The following is a 20135-nucleotide window of genomic DNA, read 5'->3' on the forward strand; positions in this document are numbered from 1 at the left end:
AACAGACTTTTGCAACCATAAATGTACTTCTTTCTTTCCTTCTGGATAAATATGGCTATTGTGGAAGGAAGATGGATTATAAAAAATAACAAATGGAGTTAAAGTGCCAGATGTCATTAAGTTAGTCATTAAGAAGCATGGTTTTTAAAGGCTAGATTTTTAAATGTGCTTTGCATCCAGCAGCTTCCATTGAGAACATATGCCCAGTACTTTGAAATACTGGCTGCTGTATTTGGAGGCCTGGATGGGGGCCATTGAGTTTTCTTGAGATATTCATTACCTATTGCTAACCAGGGCTGCGTGAAGCTTTGGTCCCTGATTTGATTCAGTGGAGATTTGGCCTGATTCAGTGGCTGAATCTCTGAATCTGAATTGAATCAAAAGACCCTTTAATCTCTCCGAATTGAATTGGAACCCTCCAAAAAGATTCGGAGAGATTCGGAAAGGTTCGGACATAGACACAGCTTTAAATGTTTTTTCTACATGCCTCAAGGTACCAGGTGGCTTGTGAATGGTGCAATGCTGGGGTGCATGGAGTGTCCCACAGGGGGCTCCCCAGAATGCTCGGCAGCAGATCTGGAAATTGACCAGAAGAACTTCTGGTTTGCTTCTGCATCCGCTGGGGAGCGCACGGGGAGGGGCCCACTCCCCCCCAGCTCAGCAACTGGTGCCTCCTGGGTCTGAGGGGGGAACCCAGGGTCCCCCCACAGCTGATTGCTGAGCTGAGTGGGCATGCAATCCCCCCCACATGTGCTCCCCAGCGAACCTGGAAGTGGACCGGGAGTACTTCTCTCCTGCCACGACTTTGAATATTATCTCAGTGAGGGGGTAAACCACCCAGGGTTCCTCTGCAGTGGGTAGTCTGCTAGGCAGCCATCCGTGGGGATCCACCTCCCCTATGCCCCAGCCTCACACCAACCTTTGGCGGGTCATGAGATCTTGTTGGCTGCTCACCCCATGTTGTTGTGCTCTTGACCCCGACATTCTACTTGTGCCTTATTGCGTCCCGAGCACTTTCTCTTGGGATGACTTAATTTGTTCATTATTTGGTTTAAGTTGGGCCTCCTCCTGCCCTAGTCTGTCTTAGACCTGAGCTCAGTTAACAACCAAAAAGAAAAAAACAAAAAGGATGAAAAAATGAGCTGTCCTACCAGCACCCCGATCCAGCACCCTAATCCCCTGCCCAGGACCTACTTCCTGGCTAAGGGACTCAATCCCCAAGTGTTGTCTCATCCCACCATACAGCCCCTCCAAAAGAGGGAAAAATAAAAGAGAAAAAAAGGTCACAAAACAGAATTGTCCATTGGAGGGTCAGTCTAGTTTCTTACTTCAGCCCCACCACTAGGACAAGGAGATAACTTCTCGTTACCCTCACTATGAATTCTTTGAAAACCCAAACTTCCTACTTAGCATTCTGCTCCCGGTACCTGGGATGTCCACAGGAGGTTACCTATCGTCTGGCCAGTGGTGGCCACGGCTTCTCTTCTTGGGCTGTCACTTCCCTCATGCCATTGAATATGGCTTGCAGAATCTCTCTTCCCAACATCCTCAGAGGCATCCTGATTTCAGCACCCCCTGATCCCTCCAGGTTTGATTGGTTGCTGCTTATGTTGTCACTTGCTCCTGCATCTGCTGCTGCCCAGCTGGGCTTCCTCTGTGGGCAATTATACCCTCTTCACTGGTGTAGAGAGCTTCCTTTTGCTCTCTCATTTCCTGGGCACACCAGCCTTTGCCGGTGGAGAGAGCCCCTGTTGGCTCGCCCTTCTCCCAAATGCACTGGCTGTTGCAGGTACAGAGAGCCCCTGCTGGCTCTCCCTCCTTCTGTGCATGCCAGTCCTCACCAGCACTGAGAGACCTTGCCGACTCTCTCTCTCTCCTTCTCCAGCCTTCACCGGCACTCCTTTTAAGTTCCACTGGCTGGTGATTGCCGATGACATCGCCGACCGGCTACAGCTAAATAAAGGCACGGCTTACAACTCACATGGGTTCCTTCCCTTGTTCCAGCTGTGCCATGGGTCCTGCTGCAGTTAAGTATGTTATTATATTATTTTCCTTCTCTTTTGTGTATATTCCCCACCCTAGGGGCTCCTTTTGGAGGGCTCTTTCGGCTGATTGCCCCCGTAACACAGTGATCACAAGCCATGCTGGTACCTCGAGTTATATAGAAAAAACATTTAAAGCTGTGTCTGTGTCTGAATTGCTGATTCTCCAAATCAGCATTGAATCTTCAGATTTGGATTCGGCCAGATCAAATCAGGGACAGTGATCTGAATCAATGAATCAAATCACTGTTCCTGATTTGGGCCAAATCCGAATCAAATTGAGCCCTCTTCACACACCCCTATTGCTAACTTTTAAGGGAATATCAACATAGGCACTTGGGATAAGCATGCACACCCTCCTCCAAGCACTCCTATGTCTTGCCTGACAAAGTCTGGAAAATGGTAGCATTTTGAAAGTGCCCACTTCCATGTTGTTTAAAAGCATACTGGGCTCTCATGCAAACACCCACTAAATTTATGGACCAGTGTCACACACACAAATTTAGGGCCTTTGCATGCTACTGTTGAATGCAATGATAAAACTCCACTAGTATCACTAGGAAGAGATACAGGCCATTACTTCTGAAGGAGGGGATAATATGGAACGAGCATGATACTGCAAGGAGCTAAGAACTCTAAGAGTGCTATTACAGACTGCCTATACAGGTGCTCAGGGGTGGGTGTTTTAATTAAAGCGGTTCCCGGACAGCCACTCTAATTAAAACAGCTCAGTGTCACATGTATTTAGCCTTCGTGCCTTTCAAAATGGCCATAGGACACTTTATCTAAAGCTCATTTGACAAAATTTAGATAAAGCACCCCTGCAGCCATTTTGAAACATACACAGGCTTAATACACCTAACAGTGGGGCTATGCTGAAGTATTCTAATTAGAAAGCAGAGCAGATTAAATTAAACAAATTTGAGCGTGAACAAGCACATCTATAGGCATCCACTGGTTACCTTTAAAATACTTTAAATCTGTAAAAGGTTGTGCCATCCTAAAGTTAGACCAGTTTCAGAGCAGTTTCATGTTAAAGCTTAATGCCATCTCAGACCTGCACAACTCTGATTTGCCATTGAAAGGCCTGGTGAGCAAGGGTACAGACAGAAGCCAGGGGTCTGTTCCTCCCCTGGAGTGGGAAAAGAGTGGAGAGGGTGGCATTTAGCTCAGAGGTGGAGAAACCAGTATGGGGTCAGTGACTTCCCTCCCTTCTCAATAGAAGGAGCCAAGCCAGAATCAAGAGCAGGAGGGGAGAAATCTTGAAAAAATTATTCAAGTGAAGGGGGAGGGGGAAGAGAAAGGAGTGAAGAAAGGAATTTCAAAAAATAAAGGTCAAAATATTCTGTTTGTCTAAAAGAATTAGGATTAGGTACAGGTGAGACTTGGGTTAGGGGTGGCAGGGGTTATGCTGGCTGGGGTGGGGCAGCTGTCCTTGATTGGGGGTCTGGGGAGGGGAGGAATAGCCAGGGCACAATGCTGAGACCCAGAATACTTGCTGCACGCAAAAAGCTCTGCCAGGGCAGAGCTGAGAGCCATGAGGTTTACAGGGTGAAGGAAACAGAGGCGCATTGAAGTCACTGGCCAGCAGCTGTAGGGAATCAGGGGCTGGCTGGCATGGGGGAAGGAGGGAGAGCACTCAGCATCAGCCCACCTTGGTCTGCTTAAATCCTTTAAGATTACGTAAAGCATTTTTCTTTTAAATGAAATGCAAGAACTGAGACAACTGAAGACTCTCTTATGTGTTAATGAATTGTGGGTGATGGTAGAGGGCTGGGCCCATGGGAGCCCCCTTGCTGAGCCCACCCAGCTGGCCCTGCTCCAGCCTGCTCCACTGAGGCCCCCAGTGCTGCCCTCTCTAGGAAAGGCTGGGGGAGGGGTTTGGAGTAGAGGGGTTGTGCAGCCTGGGATGGGGTCTGCTAAGGAATTTGAGGCCACACATTCCCATCCTGACCATGGAGAGGTGAAGCGTTGTTGGCCACCTGCAACAGACCCTGCAGAGCCCCCATCGCATTCCCATCCCAGTTTCGGAGGGCCCAGCCCCCCCCCCAAGTCATCCACAGTCCTGTCCAGGCCAAGGACAGAGGGGGATGCTGAGTGGACCTCAGGTGGCTGGCTCCACACCAGCTGCCTGCAAAGACCACTGCTAAACCAGACCTCAAGCCCTCTGCCCCACCAGAGCCCCCACAGCTCTTGTTCAGAGTTGCCTTAAGCCAGGCACAACTTCAATTAAGATAACTTTACCTGAAGTTAATTGAAATTTTCCAACATCCCCCCGGCCCTTTTTCCTTGGCCAAGTGGGTAGTGGGGGTGGGCAGCTTTCCCTCAAGCCCTGCCAAGTCCAGTCCCAGGTGAGGGGGCTATGGCAGGCTGGGGCCTTGGCCCAAGCTTCACCATCAGCACAGATAACCTATGGCAGCAGGAAGTGGAGTTGCTGGGTGACCAGACCATGGATCCACTGGTTGGAAGGACCATAGATCTAGGGCAGGGGTGGGCAAAATGCAGCCCGGGGGCCAGATGCAGCCCGCTAAGCCATTGTATCCAGCCTGCAGGGCCCCTAAAAAATTTAGAAAATTAATATTAATCTGCACTGGGCTGCCTGTCATGGGGCCCTCAATGGCTTGCCAAAACTCAGTAAATGACCCTCTGCCCAAAATTATTGCCCGCCCCTGATCTAGGGCAAGCATGCCCCCCAGCTCCAGGCTCTCATTGTACTTTAGCTGCAGTGGCTTCAGGGTGAACACAGAGCTGCCAGCTGGGAGACCCTGGAGCCAGGAGAAGCATGCTTTCCCTAGCTCCAGGGTCTCACTGCACTTTAGCGGCTGCTGTCAGTGTGGAGGTGCAAGGAGAGGGAGCCCACTAGAGGTTTGAAGGGTGGAGAGGGGTAGAGTGCCTGGGAGCTGTGCATCCTGGGATTGTGAAGCACTGAAAATTGATTGCTTTATCTCCAGTGAGCAAGAGTAGCCTGGAACACTGGGCAAAACTGATCAAAAATAAACTCCACCTGGAGTGGTACTCCATATTGCTTCCAGAGGGTTTCTGTATGTGTGCATGTGCATGTGTCTATGTACATGATTATACTTCTTAGTTTGCCTCAGAATAGTCACGCCAGTCAGAGGATGTCACTTGTCATTGACCAATACGAAAGGAGGGTCTATGCAGTGATAATGTTTTTGTTTTTAATTAAGTCTGCTGCTGATTAAGATTCAGGCACCTCAAGATGAAGAACCAAATAAAACAGAAACACGGAGAGAGTCAACAGAGCGGCAATTGTTAGAACTTATTTCTGTTTATTTTTTCTAACACTGTTTTCTGCAGCCTGTTGTCCAGCCTATATAAAGGGCTGAGTTCATTACCCCTGTTTCTGTGTAGAGATTGGCCGTGTATTTTGTCAGCTCCTCAGCCTGTCCTGGAGACCTGGCTGAGATCCTTTCTGTTTGTAGACAGTCAGTTTTACACTGGAAAGTAAGTGCAGTGCAGAACAAGGCAAGTTAAGGGCTCCACTAATCAAGTCTGCTGCGAGTCTACTATAGTGTGCTCCAGCAGCCTCCAAGTCATATGTATTCAGCATCCCATTTCAAAATGATGGGTGGGGGGGGGCTCATCCAACGAGCTTTAATTAAAATGCCCCCACCACCATTTTGAAATGTAGGACGCTGACTACATGTGCCACTGCCAGTGCTTTAGTTACAGCAGCTCTCAGTGCCGCTCTAATTGAAGTGCTTCCCCCATCCACCCCAGAGCACATGTATAGATGCCCAATATGTCTTAAAAGTCTCCATAAAATAGACACTAAAAGTATTGTTCACAGCTGTTACTAGTGCAGATCATAAGCCAAATCAAGTCCTATAAAAGTCTTTAAGCGGTGTATGGGCATTACACTTGCCTTTTCACAGACATGAATTCAATCTAGTAATATCACAGCACTGCCCACGTGGAATTAGTACATTTATTTAGCTTCTGTTTTATTTCAATCATACATCTACCACATATTGATAGACCTTGCAAACTTTTCTAAAAGAAAAAAATCTGGTATGGTCATGCAAGATCAACAGAGACACTTCACAAATTAAGGAAACACTCAAAGGGTCTCCCTTACTACACACAATGCCCCCTTCCCCCCATAACTTTAGAAAGTACTGTTTAAACATAACAGGGCAATTTATTATAGCCAACTTGCCCCTGACAGGGGTGCAGGTTCCTCAGCAAGGACTGCATATGGGTCTCTGTCAAATTGGAATCCGCAACTCAGTCCTAGGAAAACTACAACTGTTCTGCCAAAGGAATGAGCAAGATTCACTCCTTTGTCTTGTCATTTGACAGGAAAGATCTCGCCTGCAGGAGTTTGTTGTGCAAGAATGAACACCTGTACTCTACTCCTCACCGTCTAGGAGTTGACAGCCGTAGTTTGCAGCTCCTGGTTCACCAGGAATGGAGCAGTGGGGAAATACTCCCCATGCCTTCCCAAGACTGGGGTCATCCCAGTCTGGAGAAGGTATATGAGCAGCAACAGCAGCTAGACCCCTCCTGGGCCCAGGAGCATTGATGAGCATGCCAACACCCTCATCTCACCCCACAATGGTCTAGGCCAACCCAGGGAATTAGGGGCAGGGGGAGCATTCATCTGTTGTGGCAAGGCTTGTGTAGCCTTACTACTGCATCACAACTGCTGGCCTCACACCACCCTGCTCTGGAGGAGTGCAAGGAGCATGCACTTTTCTCCTGCAGTGGGAAAAAGGATTCACACCAATGGAGACTGGCCCCTTGTCCTGCCAATCACTGCAGACTCCAAGCAGGGGAAGAGGGCAATTAGAGGGCTCCCTTAAGAGTAGACATGACCCAGGGAGCAGCCCTCTAGTGCTCTCTGGCTGGAGAGCTTGCCTGTGTACCTCCCCAGCCAGGGGTCTGGGACATATGTATGCTCCAGCTCCCAGTCTATTTTTCTACCACCAGAAATGAATGCCTGGGCATGGCCTACATCAGAGGCATTGGAGTGCCCTGGGCATAGGCAGCACATGGGGCAGTGTTGGTGGTGGTGGCAGTAGCCAGGCCAGCAATGTGCCTCTCCAGTGCCAGTCCCTGTTTCCCAGATTATTCATGTCATTTTATATGAAGCAGCCATTGGAGCAAGGACTTAAATCTAGGTATCCTTTCTCCCAGGTGACTGCCTTGCTTACAGGCCTAGATTCATAGATTCTTCTGACTTGAGAAAACCTGCATTCTTCTCTATGCAGTTGAACAGTGTCAATAGAAAGGGTGGAGACGTACCTCTTTCCAAAACAGCCCGGGGGCTCGAGTGATGAAACACAGAGGTGTGGGGATGAATCACCTAAGATAGAGGAAGAAATTAACCCACATCCCAGGCATGTGCTGTAACTATTAGACAAAAGATAGAAATCACCACTGGCTGCATTTAAAAATATGGTGGCCACAACTGTATTTTGTGAAGAGTTGAATCCTGTTGGTATATGATAGGTATGCTGTGAGAACAGCTACTAGAATTAACCCTTTAGGGAACATACACTGAAGAACACTTAGACTTTAGATTCCAGTTGGGCCAAAATAGAAAACTGCACAGGGCGGAATAGTTTTAGGCATTCCCAGTGATCAAGAATGGGTTTACTACAGCTGAGAAAGGGAAGGAGTGTGAAATAGGCAGTAGGGCTGTAACCATAATTCCCATCAGCGAAGCTAATGAAAGCAATGGAAGTTAGAGTCAAACCTAGGAAGCCAGAGGGTCAAATAGAGAATCACTGAGTGAGTTAAGGCTCCCAAAATTTGATAGCAACTGAACCTGCGCTTGATTGAGCACAATTTTAGATTTAGGGGGATCAGTTCCACCTAAGTCCTGCTTTAGGCATAGCTGTTATATCTAGTCTTTAGGCTTATTAATATTGCAGCCATTTTATCAGTAAGTCCTAGTTCAGTAAATGTCCATGTGCATGCTATAGCAATTGGTAGCTAGCTATCTTACTCAGGGTTTAATACTACAGATGTCATAAAATGATTGTTCAGGATATTTTTCCTTCACTGATATATAAAGGTGAATAGTAGTAACCCCATTCTGTAGATGGAAGGAACTTTCCAGGGTGTCCATATCTCCCTAGTATCTTAAGAACAGCCATACAGATTTTATTAGAAAACCATAATCTTTCCATTCAGTATACTAAGTAACTCTATTCCTGCTTTAGAATTCTATAAGACGTTTCACGACTTCAATATAAAAACATATACAGTAGATTAGGTAGTTTTTTATAATTTTGACAGTACTCTATTAATCTCTATTAAGGCTCTCTTTTAACCCTCTTAGACTATTTCATAAGCACAAACATAGCCCAGGCTTACTTTACCTGGCTTCTCATAGAAGTTTAAAGAGTGACCAAGAACTGGTTACTACTGCTGAGAATAGAAAGGAGGATGAAATAGGCAGTAGGGCTACAACCGTATATTCCTACCAGTGAAGCCCATGAAAGCAATTGAAGTTAGGAGCCAAACCCATTGGGCACTCTGAAGAGCCCAGTGGATATGTTTCTGAACTTTTAGTCACAAAAATACTTTTGAGCACTCCCCTTAAGTACATTTTGAAAATTAAATGCAGTTGCTTTGGAGTATTCTATGCCAACTGCCCGCTTCATGTAAGTTTCTCCTTTTGATTTTTTTTAAAGCATAGATACAATAACAAATATCTAACATTTGTATAATGATATACACTTTTCAAAGCACTATATAAGTACTAAATCATTAGAAAAAGGCAATCGAAATGAAAACAAAGCATCTTTAACCTCTTCGAGGTCGTTCTACTGAAACCAGAAAAAAGACCCAAAAACCAATTACCATTGCTCACCAATTATTTAAAAAAAAACCATGTCCCCCAAGATCAGAAGTTGACGGTAAACTGCAGGTTCAAATTAATTAAAACAAGCAAACCAGCAAGCTAAAAATCCTGCAACAGAAGAGATTTTAATAAAGGAAATATTAGCAGAGATTTTACTTCTGGAGCACCCTAGGCTCTGTTTTAATAAAAAAAAAAGTGTGATTATTTGTCCATTGTGCAGGGCATTTTGTTCTTAAGTGAATTAATACCTCAGTAGGATAATAGAGGTTTTGTTAGATAAGATTTTGTTTTTTTAATTTGTTACTGAGTCCTCCTTTTCCATGGGTACATGATCCTGCATGCATCTTGGCTCTTACTAAATATTCTCCTTCTCCTCTCTCCAGGCTTATATGAGCCAGTTCCTGGCATTCACACAACTTGGCAAGGCTACCATAATAATCAGGAATAAAGGTAAACACACTGCAATGGACATAACAAGGCAGATCTTCAGCAGCTGTAAATTTTCTTAGCACCATTGATGGAACTATGACAATTTATACCAGCTGAGGATTTGCTCCAACATCTCATTACCAGGGAAATAAACTGTAGTCTGATGATATCTGGTAGGAGACCAAAATATGATCTGCTTTTTCAGCTTCTGCATACACGACAGTCTTCTATTTACTCAGTCAACACTTGGGAATCAAAAGCACAGATAATGTAATATCACACTAACAGGCTTCACAAATAAACTTGGAAAAATCAAAAAACACATGAAAACTACACACCTCATGCATGTAACTGTATATTTATTTCTTTTTAAAGAACACTCCTTAAATGTATTGTAATTCAATATACAAACTTGGTTTCACAGAATTATAGTCCACTAAATAGCACAAAAAATAACCCAGATTTTGGGGGTGTGTGTGTGTGTGTGTGTGTGTGTGTGTGTGTGTGTACTGATGGTGGTCATGGTAACCCACCATTCCTTCAAATATCCAAACATGGGTTCCTCCTCACTTCCCCCCACACTGACTAAACACCAATCCAGATGGTATCCTAGGGATGCTTTTTTCTTAAAGAATACTTCTTTCTTGTTCATGAACCTTGTCCCCTGCAGATGGCCACTGTAGCGGTGCTCTCTATATGGCCAGGAGAGCTGATGACCACAGTTGTGGTACACTTACTCCCATCAGATGGGTGGATGGATAGCCTCCCTTAAAGTTGATACAAGTACCATAGTAAGGACAGACCAGCTGGAGGTGTTTAGAACAGGTGTCCATCTTCTTTTCTCCTCACACCCCATTCTCAACATCCTAGATCCCATGTTTCACTCTTCATGCGATTACATCTAGCTCCACACCATTAGCTTGTGGAAAGAAGCCAAAGGTCTGTCAGAGTTTATGTTTTCCTCATGCAGCGCACAGCACTGCTTTCCAAACCATTGGGCCAGCCGATAACCAAGTTCTAGACAGTCATATGTGCTTTGTTACCTTTTTTTTTACCCCTTAAAGACCCTCCATATGGATTGACCTTTGTCCTGATCTTGCTTCCACTGAAGTCAATGTCACAGCTCTCACCAACTTCCATGGCAGCAGATCATACCCCTCACATCCAAACGAGTTACAAAGAATTGTACCAGTGATGCACTTGTACTTATTTACATGGGGTGGAATGTTTTCCCATTTGTTTAAAGGAGTATATAGATCAACATGTTCACATAAGACCAAATATTTTTAATATATTTATAACTGTTTTATAAAGCTTTGAAAAAACTCACAATAGCACATTGTTTTACTTTAATGCTTTACGGTACTATCAGTTTAAAATCACAATCAGCACTTAAGTTAGAGTCAATCCAGCAAACAAGAGACAAAAAAAATTACAAGAGTTAAGAACTGACTGATACATTCTTTATCTTTTCTTTAACTAATGCATAAGTGCAGAATAAGATAAGATACTCTAGTTTAAATATCTTGTTTACAATATACATTTTTGTTCTAATTACGCAACAGTAAATCCCATGCTTCACATAGAAAAGCAATCCACAACATTAAGAAAAAAATTTACAATTTATGAAACAAAGTAAATAAATATTAGTATTACAGAATCAGAGCTGTACATAAAAGCTGTTCAGTTTTAATCATATAAAAATATGTTTTAGTGCAACCTCACATATATATTGATGCTGTTTTGCTTTACATCATTTAGATCCAAGTGTCCAAAAAAGGAAAGAAATTACATTTATTACAAAGCAGATACACAAATTCTAAAATATGTACAAATTACTGCTAAAAAAATGCTTATAAGAATATAAGCAAAGTAAAGAAAAGGCACAAACATCTGTACAATTTAAAAGTACCAGACCCAATAAGAATTTCAAATTTCATTTTGGTCAGGCTCATGATGACTTGTTATTTTAACTAATTCTTTTGATATAACAAAAGTATATATAATAGCAAACTACTGTAACTTAGACCAGGCATGCTGTAAAGTTGAATACTTCTTCTATCTCTAGGAAAGAAAAAAGGGTAAATGTATGGGTAAAAGTCTCCACTCATCTTGTATCAATGCAGTTTGCTCTTCTCAGATGATGGATCTTTCCTTTCCTGTGTGCTTGATGGGGATTCTTTCCTACTGTGAAAGCCTAACTGTCTGACATCCACAAAGCTCTTGTTGTAAAAGGTGGAATGAGCTAACGCAGTCTGTGATGTACCAAAAATGTCCTTTTCACCACCGTGCAAGTCAGGATGGGTGGCTGAGGCACAGGGCTGGCCTGGCTCAGATCCACTAAAGTGTTTAATGCTAAAATGTGCACTTTCTAAGGGTTTCTGATGAGGCTCAGAAGCCCTCTGCGGCTGCTCTACCCCATGCAGAACAGCTTCTTCTGTGGCGATTCGCAGAGAAGCTATGGCTTTTGTACAAGTCTGTATATTTTCCTCCTGTTCCCTCTCTGTAGCTACTAAACCATCTTCTGAAGTGCTTTGTTTCAACAATAGTAGCGAAGAAGAGGATACACTGGATAAAGCATTGTGAGGAGAGGTACGTTTCTCGTGGTGTTTAGAAATGCTATAGGATTCTTTTGTAAGTGTTTCTGAAGTTAACCTTTGCTTTTCCTCAGAGCCTTCTCTCTGCAGGGGTAAGGTGGACGGAGGATGTAAACCTGACAGGGCCACAGGTACCGAATGGACCATCTGGATGCCTCCAATAGGCATCATAGGGATAGGTGCTCGGATTTGTTGCTGGGAGTGTAGTGGAAGGTGACTGAAGATGTAGTCATTAGGACCTTCAGGGAACAGGCTAGACCCGTGATGTTCTGGAACGCCTTTTTCTCCATACATATTGAAGTAAGGACCCTGAGACAACCCCCTTCTCTGTAATCAGAAAAACAGCAAAAATGGTCAGTTCTATTTCTAGCAAAATCCCATGCAACTAACCAGCCTGTCCAATTTCTCTTATACACCGTGTGTGCCAAATAATCTACAGTTCAGGGGGCTCTGAAAGTATTTTGTAAACTCCATTCATTGCTTATAAACATAATATAGGATATATAGAGAAGGTTCACAAAGTCTAGTCCAAAAAGGCAGCTTGCTATTAGGTAGCACATAGAATTGCTTTACAGCACCTTAGGTCAGAAAGGAAAGAGTACCATATTCCACTGAAAATAAAGAAGAAATCGTAAGGAATTTCACCAGGAGAAATTTGGCTAAGACATCAGGGTTAACACATCGACATGTACAAATTCTGCAAATAACTACAGTGCTGGCATTGGCAGTCTGCACTGGAGATTGGCCCTCTCCTTCTGGGAAGTATACTTTTTAGTGGTCCCTTTTTTGTCACCAAGAAGTTCATAGATTGTAAGGGGCTGGAAGGGACCTCGCAAGATCATTGGGTCCAGCCCCCCTGCACTAGACAGGAAAGACAATGGGGGTCAGGTGACCCCAACAGGGTAACCATCCAGTCTCTTGAAGATTTCTGTGGCCATTACTCTGGGTTTTCACCAAAGATGCCCTGGTGAACAGTTGTTCACCAAGCCCTTGATATGTTCACCTGATGTAGCGGTAAGTTGCTACCAAGTCCCTTCTTAGCCTTCTCTTTTTTAGGCTGAAGAGACCCAAGTCCCTCAGCCTTTCCTCGTATGGCTTGTCTTGCAAGTCTCTGATCATACAGGTGGCTCTTCTCTGGACTCCCTCAAGCTTTCCCACATCCTTGTTGAAGTGCGGCACCCAGAACTGGACCCAGTACTCCAGCTGTAGTCTCACCAATGCCAAGTAAAGCGGAAGAATCACTTCCTTGGTTTTGCTTGAGATGCATGCCAGAGTATTGTTTGCCCTGCTGGCTACAGAATCGCACTGACAGCTCTTGTTCATACTACGGTCCCATTCAGTTGTTGTGCTAGTCATCAGTATAGGAAAAATATTATCAGATATAATGCACGTATTCCGGAGAAATGTGCAGGACTGAAGCCCTGGAAAATGAATTCCCCTATTACATGGGTAACATCAGAGCAAGCTTTTCCATAATGTTCTTCACCCCTGACTACCTTTTTGACAGAAGGGTAGTTCTGTTTCCATGCACATCTAACTCCTTGGCTTCCAGGCAGAGAAAACAATTATGTAAACAGGCTTTAATACAACAGAACACCAATCCTGATTGAGGCCTTTCGGCAATAGTGCCATATTAATTAATGAATTATTATAAAGGATTTATTAAATAATAATATTAGTGTCCCAATTCACTGGCAGTGAAAGTTATGTCTCTAAAAGTGATTATGAAAAATACTGGATTTCATAAAACCCATCACACACTAATTGCAAGGTATGACTTTTTGATTTCTTCCCACCAAGTCCTGTCTTGAAAGAGTGATTAAAAGTTGAAAAGCTTTTATTTGTTCCATATTACAAACATCCTGAGATACAAAATTCCCTCCTTTAAGTCTGTTGATTTGTCTCATTTGTCTTTCATTGGATAATTATACATTGCTAATTAGGGATTAAAGCAATAGGGCTGGAAGAAAGGCAGGGCTACCTTTTCATGTATGGATCTACCTTTTAAGGACTCTCATGGAACTCAAATGCCTAAAATACTCTTCCCTGAATACATAGTGGGAAATGTAGTCACTTCTTACTGGATGTGCTGCTAAACACAGCCCTGGTGCATGCAGTTTAGGGACTATGCCACAAGATGCTAATGCTCTGAGCATCACTGACATCACTGGCATTTCACTGCCAGGAGTTCCTACCTCCCAAGGCATTAATCAGCCTGCTGACTGGGGAACTGGTTTAGAAGGCAATTAACTATTCCACATTTGCTGCCCCAATTGCAGAATCTCATGATTCACAGCACCTTTATAATGCTCGAGATCTATCAATGCTGGGACATGAGGCATGACCTGAGATCACCAAACCCAGGCTTGAGATATGCTCATAGAAAAATGTAAGACATAAACCCCACAAAAACTGTCATAAGAAAACATGGTAGCAGGTCACTGTACTGCCGAAGGAGAAACAAAGTTTGAGGAAGAAGCAACTGCCAAACCACTGATCTGATAGTGCTGAAAGTCACGACCATTTCAGGGCTCTCTAATGCAAGCACCTTGGAAAGACAGCTTGCCAAAGCTTTAGAGATTTGTGGTCCCTCGGCAGTGTTGCTTACATATAGGGTGACCATGTGTCCCAGTTTAGCCGGGACAGTCCCAGATTTCAGAGACTGATACTGGCTGGCTGCTGCCCTGCCCCTGCCAACTTGTGAGTGTGCAGGGGGCCTAGAGGGTCTGGGAAGTGGGCAGTGTCCCAGATTTCCCAGATGATGCCCCAAATTTCCAGGCTTTCCATATAATCAGCCTTCTTATATATTTTTTCAGCCACAGTGCTTCTCAGCTCTAGAGTCCTCAGCTGCTTCGCAAGCCAAGATCTCTATTACTACTACATCTGATGTAAACTTGACCTCAATAGAAATAGAACCAGGACAACAAAAAATCCTGCAAAGGCATATAGCTCTTGGTAGAATGAGCTTGGATACTCAGAACCTCTAATTAAATGTATCTGAACCTGTGATGACCATGGAATCAAGCAGAGGACCCAAGACAAAAAATTTACTTCTGGATTGAGATTCTGAGCCTCCTAAAGCTCACATATGTTCACATACAGTATTCTGCATCAAAACTTTATAGAAGTAGGAGCCAGTCAAGCTCAGGTCCACAGTCGGAGTCCCTCTAATTCCAAAGTAGGATAGAAGTTAGTCTGGGCTTTTTGGTTCAGGCCTGCCATCATTTGGGCATACAGGGGTTAAGGCATCTTGCTACAGATTCATAGATGTGAGCCCTATTCTGAACTTGAACCAAAAAGTGCCCATAGCAGACTCTGGGAAGTCATAAGCCACCAGACATGATGCTAATTACATCACTTCTCTATGTTCCTTAACTATACTGGCCTAGCATGCCACCCAGGCTAGAGTGATTCCTATTTTACAACTAAATTAAAAGGAAAGATGAAATAAAGGGACATCCTTATGATTAAACACAGCCATATCTTCAGATATGAAACTGTCAGACATCAGATCCAATGCCTTATAACGTACACGACCTTTTTCAGTGCGAACCCTGAACCACAGCTGCCCATCCTGTCTTTTTAAAAGGTTCCCCGAGCCATTCAATTCCCAGTCTTGTTTTGTCCTTAGGGGCGGCTGCCAACTACACCAGCTGCTTTCCATGGCCCAATTCAATCCCTTTGCTGAGTCCCCTGCCACAAGGGGGAACAGAAGGCAATATATTTACCAAGCCCTGATAAAGTTTCTCTGCAAAATGACTTTCCCTTTTTAGGAAGGGGCATCTTTTTTTTTTTTAAAGACTATAATATTTTGGCTCATTTAGGGAGATGCCCTTTCAAAGATAAAATGCTTCTCTTCTTCTAATAACAGAACAAATGGGGAAGTTGTACAGGGAGGGTAGCTCAAGGAGATAGATGCTGCTTTGTCTTTTCCTCTCCTGGCTGCCCAATAGGCCAGTCTCAAGAGGAGGCTTGGAAAGCACTTGGCATAATGGGAAGGTGGTTAAGGAATTTTACTTGGCAGTCGAAGCTCCAGATTCAAACGCTCCCTAGATGAAGGAGGCGTACAGCCTAGGTTGCCTGCTTCATAAGCAAGTGCCCTGTCTGTTGTCTAAAGTACCTTTTTAGACTTAATTTCTCATTTCTACCCAGGAGGACTTTTACAATCTTTTTTCTGATGAAGGGTGTTTGTGCGTGAAAGCTTGTTTTTTTTTTGCAAAAGTCTTGTTGATCTAATAAAAGATATCACCCCTGTCTGTGAGCCCTGATTGCTTTTTAGACTTAAGGCACTGCTCAACAGACTCATGGCAACTCTCCATAACTTCCATGAATTTAACGGCATCCCATTTCAAAAACTAACTTGTTTATTATGATGCTTACTTCCTTGCAAAAGAGCCAGGCACAGGGGGCAGGGGAACAGCCAGTAAGCGACTCAGTCTGAGCCTGTGCTTATCTGCTTATCTCCCCACACCTGGCTTATTTCCTCACACCCCATGGCACCCTTCAAAGGATCTCAATGCACACCTGGGTGCCCCCACACCCTGGCTGAAAATCATCAGTGTAAAATGTAGGAGGGCTCTCTCCTCCTCTGACAAGCATGCACGAGATGTGGTTTTCCTGTAATTAATGTTTTGGAACATACCCGGCTTACACACAAGCCTGGGCTATTTCTCCCCAAGCACCCACGCAGCCAGAGTATGGCTCTCTGAGTATGCTCTGAGTATAGTTATGTAGACTTCAAACTGCAGGACTGCAGTTCCATAGCTGCACACATGCCAGTTAGGCATGGGAAGGTAAAAGAGGGGGCTTGATAATCTTTCAAACTGCAATATTCCATATGAAATACTGAAAATCTCCACTGACATCCTGTACCACTTTTAGCTTCTCTCATTCCTTGGAGTCTCAAAACAGCAAAGACTCCCTATGCCTGAAGAAGGGCGATTGCACCCAAAAGCTTGCTAAGAACTTTTTTCCAGCTACTCAGTTGGTCTAATAAAACATATCACATCTACTCAAAGAACCTTGTCTGCCTATGTCCTTAGACCAACACAGCTATGACCAACAACCCTGACAATCTCCACCACACTTTCTGACCTGCCTTGCAGTCAGACTTTCACACCATAACCCCAACACAAAGCCAATAGTCTATCCTTAATATATCTGCCTCATTCCCAAGTCTGGAGAAAAAAAGATGTGGGCTTTGTCATGTGCCTAGTAATACAGCAAAGCTGGGCTGTACTGGATTAAGGGGAAGATCACATTTCAAAGCCAAGTGCCCTTCACAGAATATCCTGCCAGTGGCCGTAGAACACCTCTGGAGATCCCAGGTTGTGGTAGACGGCATGAGAAAAAAACCACTCCTTTTGATTGCCATGTCCCAAAGTATCTTAGGTAAAAGACAACAACATGTTGAATTCCATCAGGAAAGTTACTGGCAGGCAGAACACAAGACAGAGCACTGCTGCATAAACACATGGACACAATCGATAGAGCCTTCAGACCCAGGATAAATTCAAGATGGGGTTTTCAAAGAGTGTAAGAGGTGCCAAAATTTCAGGTCCACTGAAAATCCCAGCCTAGTTACAGCCAACATAAAGGAGAGGAAGTGCTGCAAAACAGAACCACAAACAAGTTGTACAGGAACTGCACATCAACTGGATGTGAGAACTGGGATGGCACCACCCTGTATTCTGCTTTCAACCTCCTGGCTGAAAGCCAATGGGAACAACTTTTAAAAAGATGCTTTTATCCCCCTCTAAAGCGTAAGGAAGGGTCTTGAGTACAGCTCCTGTAAAGGAAAGGAGGACACAAGCAGCCTTTCCCTCTTCCCCCACCTTCTCAGCCTGTATTAGGTCTGGTACAAAGTGGCTGGGAAGATAAATTACTTCTCTTTGGTAATGGCACCAACCTCCTCCAAGGGGAAAATATGGAAATGGGCCCCTTGTCCCAGCTATGACTGCAGATACTGAACCTGTGTAAAGGGCAGCAGGGTTGACAATTGCTCCAAAATCCCCTAAGAGAATCCTACTGCAGTAAAGTCTAATGGCCCTCCCTATTCCAATACAGAGTTGCGCTTTTATGTTTCAAAGGTTCAGTTAAACAACATTGTTTACCAGCCTCACCAACAGTGTCAGACCTGCCCTGGAGACAGTGTCTGTGAAATAACTGCTATTGTAGGGAAGTCAACATTTTTCTTTTTTTATTGCCTTTAGCTGCTATTCTTTTGTTCTTTTTCTTTTACTCTGGAAAAAACTAGAATTGATAGTTATATGGTGCTTTTAAATCCTAAAATATGTGTGTACAGCACAACCAAAGTGCAAGCATACCTGAAGTGGAGGGTGGGAGCCAATCAACACAGCATGACCATGGGGAAACCAGGGAGCTGACCACTGGCTTAACTGCAAGACCACCTTGTTTTCCTAGTTACCATTACACACTTCCAGCCACAGGAACCAAAGCAAACCCCTGCTCCTGTAATACCTACCCCAGGAGATCTAATGGCAGTGACGAGCAAATAGGGTTAGTCCCTTCTATTGATAGCTGTCTATCATTTTTGTAATGGCCAACAAGTCAAAAAAGGTAGGGAAGAAGGAACAGGATTTCATTCTGGAATCTGCACCAGTCACTTACATTTTAACTATGCAGTTTTGAAAGAGAAAAAAATAGCCCTTTCCTTTCATATAATAGTTTTCAGTTACAATGAACTCAAGGATTACTTGAAAGGAGACTGAAAAATTCAGACAAAAGGTCACTTTTTATGTTTGTAGTCAGGGTGACAAATGGTTTTTAAAAAAATAATTGCAATTAATTGCAAGATTTAAAAAAAAGTTGCAATCAATCACAAGCTTAATTGCATGGTTAAACAATACTCAGCACCCTGTCCCTATCAGCCCAGACCTGGTGCACCCTGCGGCTCCTCCCACCACCAACAACAGCACACAGCCCCAGCCCCAAGCCCAGCCCGCCCCACATCTGCTCCAGACTTGCCCCAGCCTTAGCAAACCAGACATAACCCGTGCAAACAGCCCCAACCCCAGCCTCCCCCATGCCTGCTCCAAATTCACTTGCCCATGCTGAGCAGCAGCAACAGCCAGGCAGAAGTTGATGCTCAGTGCAGAAGAAATGTGGCCTTTCTCCCTCACTGCTGCTTGGCCCTTTTTGCTGCAGCCACCTGGAGTCCATGCCCCAGCTGCACTGTGGCTTCTCTGCACTGCCACCGCTGCTCTGCTGGGTGGCCTGGAGGCAGCGGTGACGTTAGCAGAGAGGAGCTGCAGGGCAGCCTGGGCATGGGCTCTGACTGGCTGCAGAAAGAAGGGCCCAGCAGTGATGATGGGGAGGGACCGCTTTTCCCCTGTGCTGAGCAGCAGCTTCTGCAAAGCCGTTGTCACTGCAGCTGCTGTTCAGCATGGGCAGGCAAGTCCAGATTAGGAACAGGGTGGGCCAGGGTCAGGGCTGTGCACGTGGGCTCTGGCTGGTCTGCTCTGCTGGTCAAAATGATGTGTGCAATTAAAAAAAATTAATGTGTTAATTTGTTTTTGTGTTAATCACGCAAGTTAACTGCGATTAACTGACAGCCCTGGTTTGTAGATTTAGAAAGCTTAAGGCCGGAAGGGATCATTGTTCTCCGACCTCCTGTACATCGTGGGTGATTAAATATCCCCCAGTTGCCTCTGCAATGAGTCCAGTAACTTTTGAAGCTTAGCTTGTATCTAGCTAAAGAAAATCTTCTAGATAGAGATGGAGAATCCATTACTTCCTGTGGTAGATAGTTTGTTCCAGTGGTTAATCACCCTCACTGTTAAAATGTGTGCCTAATTTCTTATTTGAATGTGTCTGCCTTCTGCTTCTAGCTGTTGGTTCTTGTATTGCTTTTCTCTACTAAATTTAAGAGCTTTAAATTTACCCCAGTCACACTGTCCTGTCTAGGCCTATATCCAAGTGTGTGAATGAAAAAAACAGCGGAGATGCCAAAGGGCTTCTGCTGTTCATTATAACATGATTTTTCTTTTATGTATTTTACTGAAATGGATCTGACATTACCTCAAAAATGTTGTCGTTTCAAGAGCCAATCTGGCAAGGTACAGAGCTGATGGTGCTAAACATTTCTCACACTGTGCTATGCACCTTGTAGGATGAGGTGCAGAACGGAGAAAGTGAATATTGTAGCAAGTACTGTCAGGTTGCCCAGGGTGAAGTTTGTCACATACCCTTTCAGTAATATCATTAGATCTC

At 44.3% G+C, this 20135-nt stretch overlaps 1 protein-coding gene across 6 annotated transcripts in view; it reads right to left on the bottom strand.

Annotated features, from left to right (window-relative positions):
- Positions 1–9654: 9654 nt before the first annotated feature.
- HIVEP2 (HIVEP zinc finger 2) overlaps positions 9655–20135 on the bottom strand; it is a 186210-nt gene continuing 175729 nt past the window's right edge. For all 6 annotated transcript variants that reach the window (XM_090040676.1, XM_090040639.1, XM_090040646.1 and 3 more), the window contains one exon: positions 9655–12230. In XM_090040676.1, the coding sequence (XP_089896802.1) occupies positions 11424–12230 (807 nt within the window). In that variant the 3' untranslated portion in view covers positions 9655–11423. The remainder of the gene's footprint in view (positions 12231–20135) is intronic.

The sequence above is a fragment of the Crocodylus siamensis genome, chromosome 1 (assembly GCF_052110815.1).
Source record: "Crocodylus siamensis isolate JL-2025a chromosome 1, ASM5211081v1, whole genome shotgun sequence".
NCBI lineage: Eukaryota > Metazoa > Chordata > Crocodylia > Crocodylidae > Crocodylus > Crocodylus siamensis.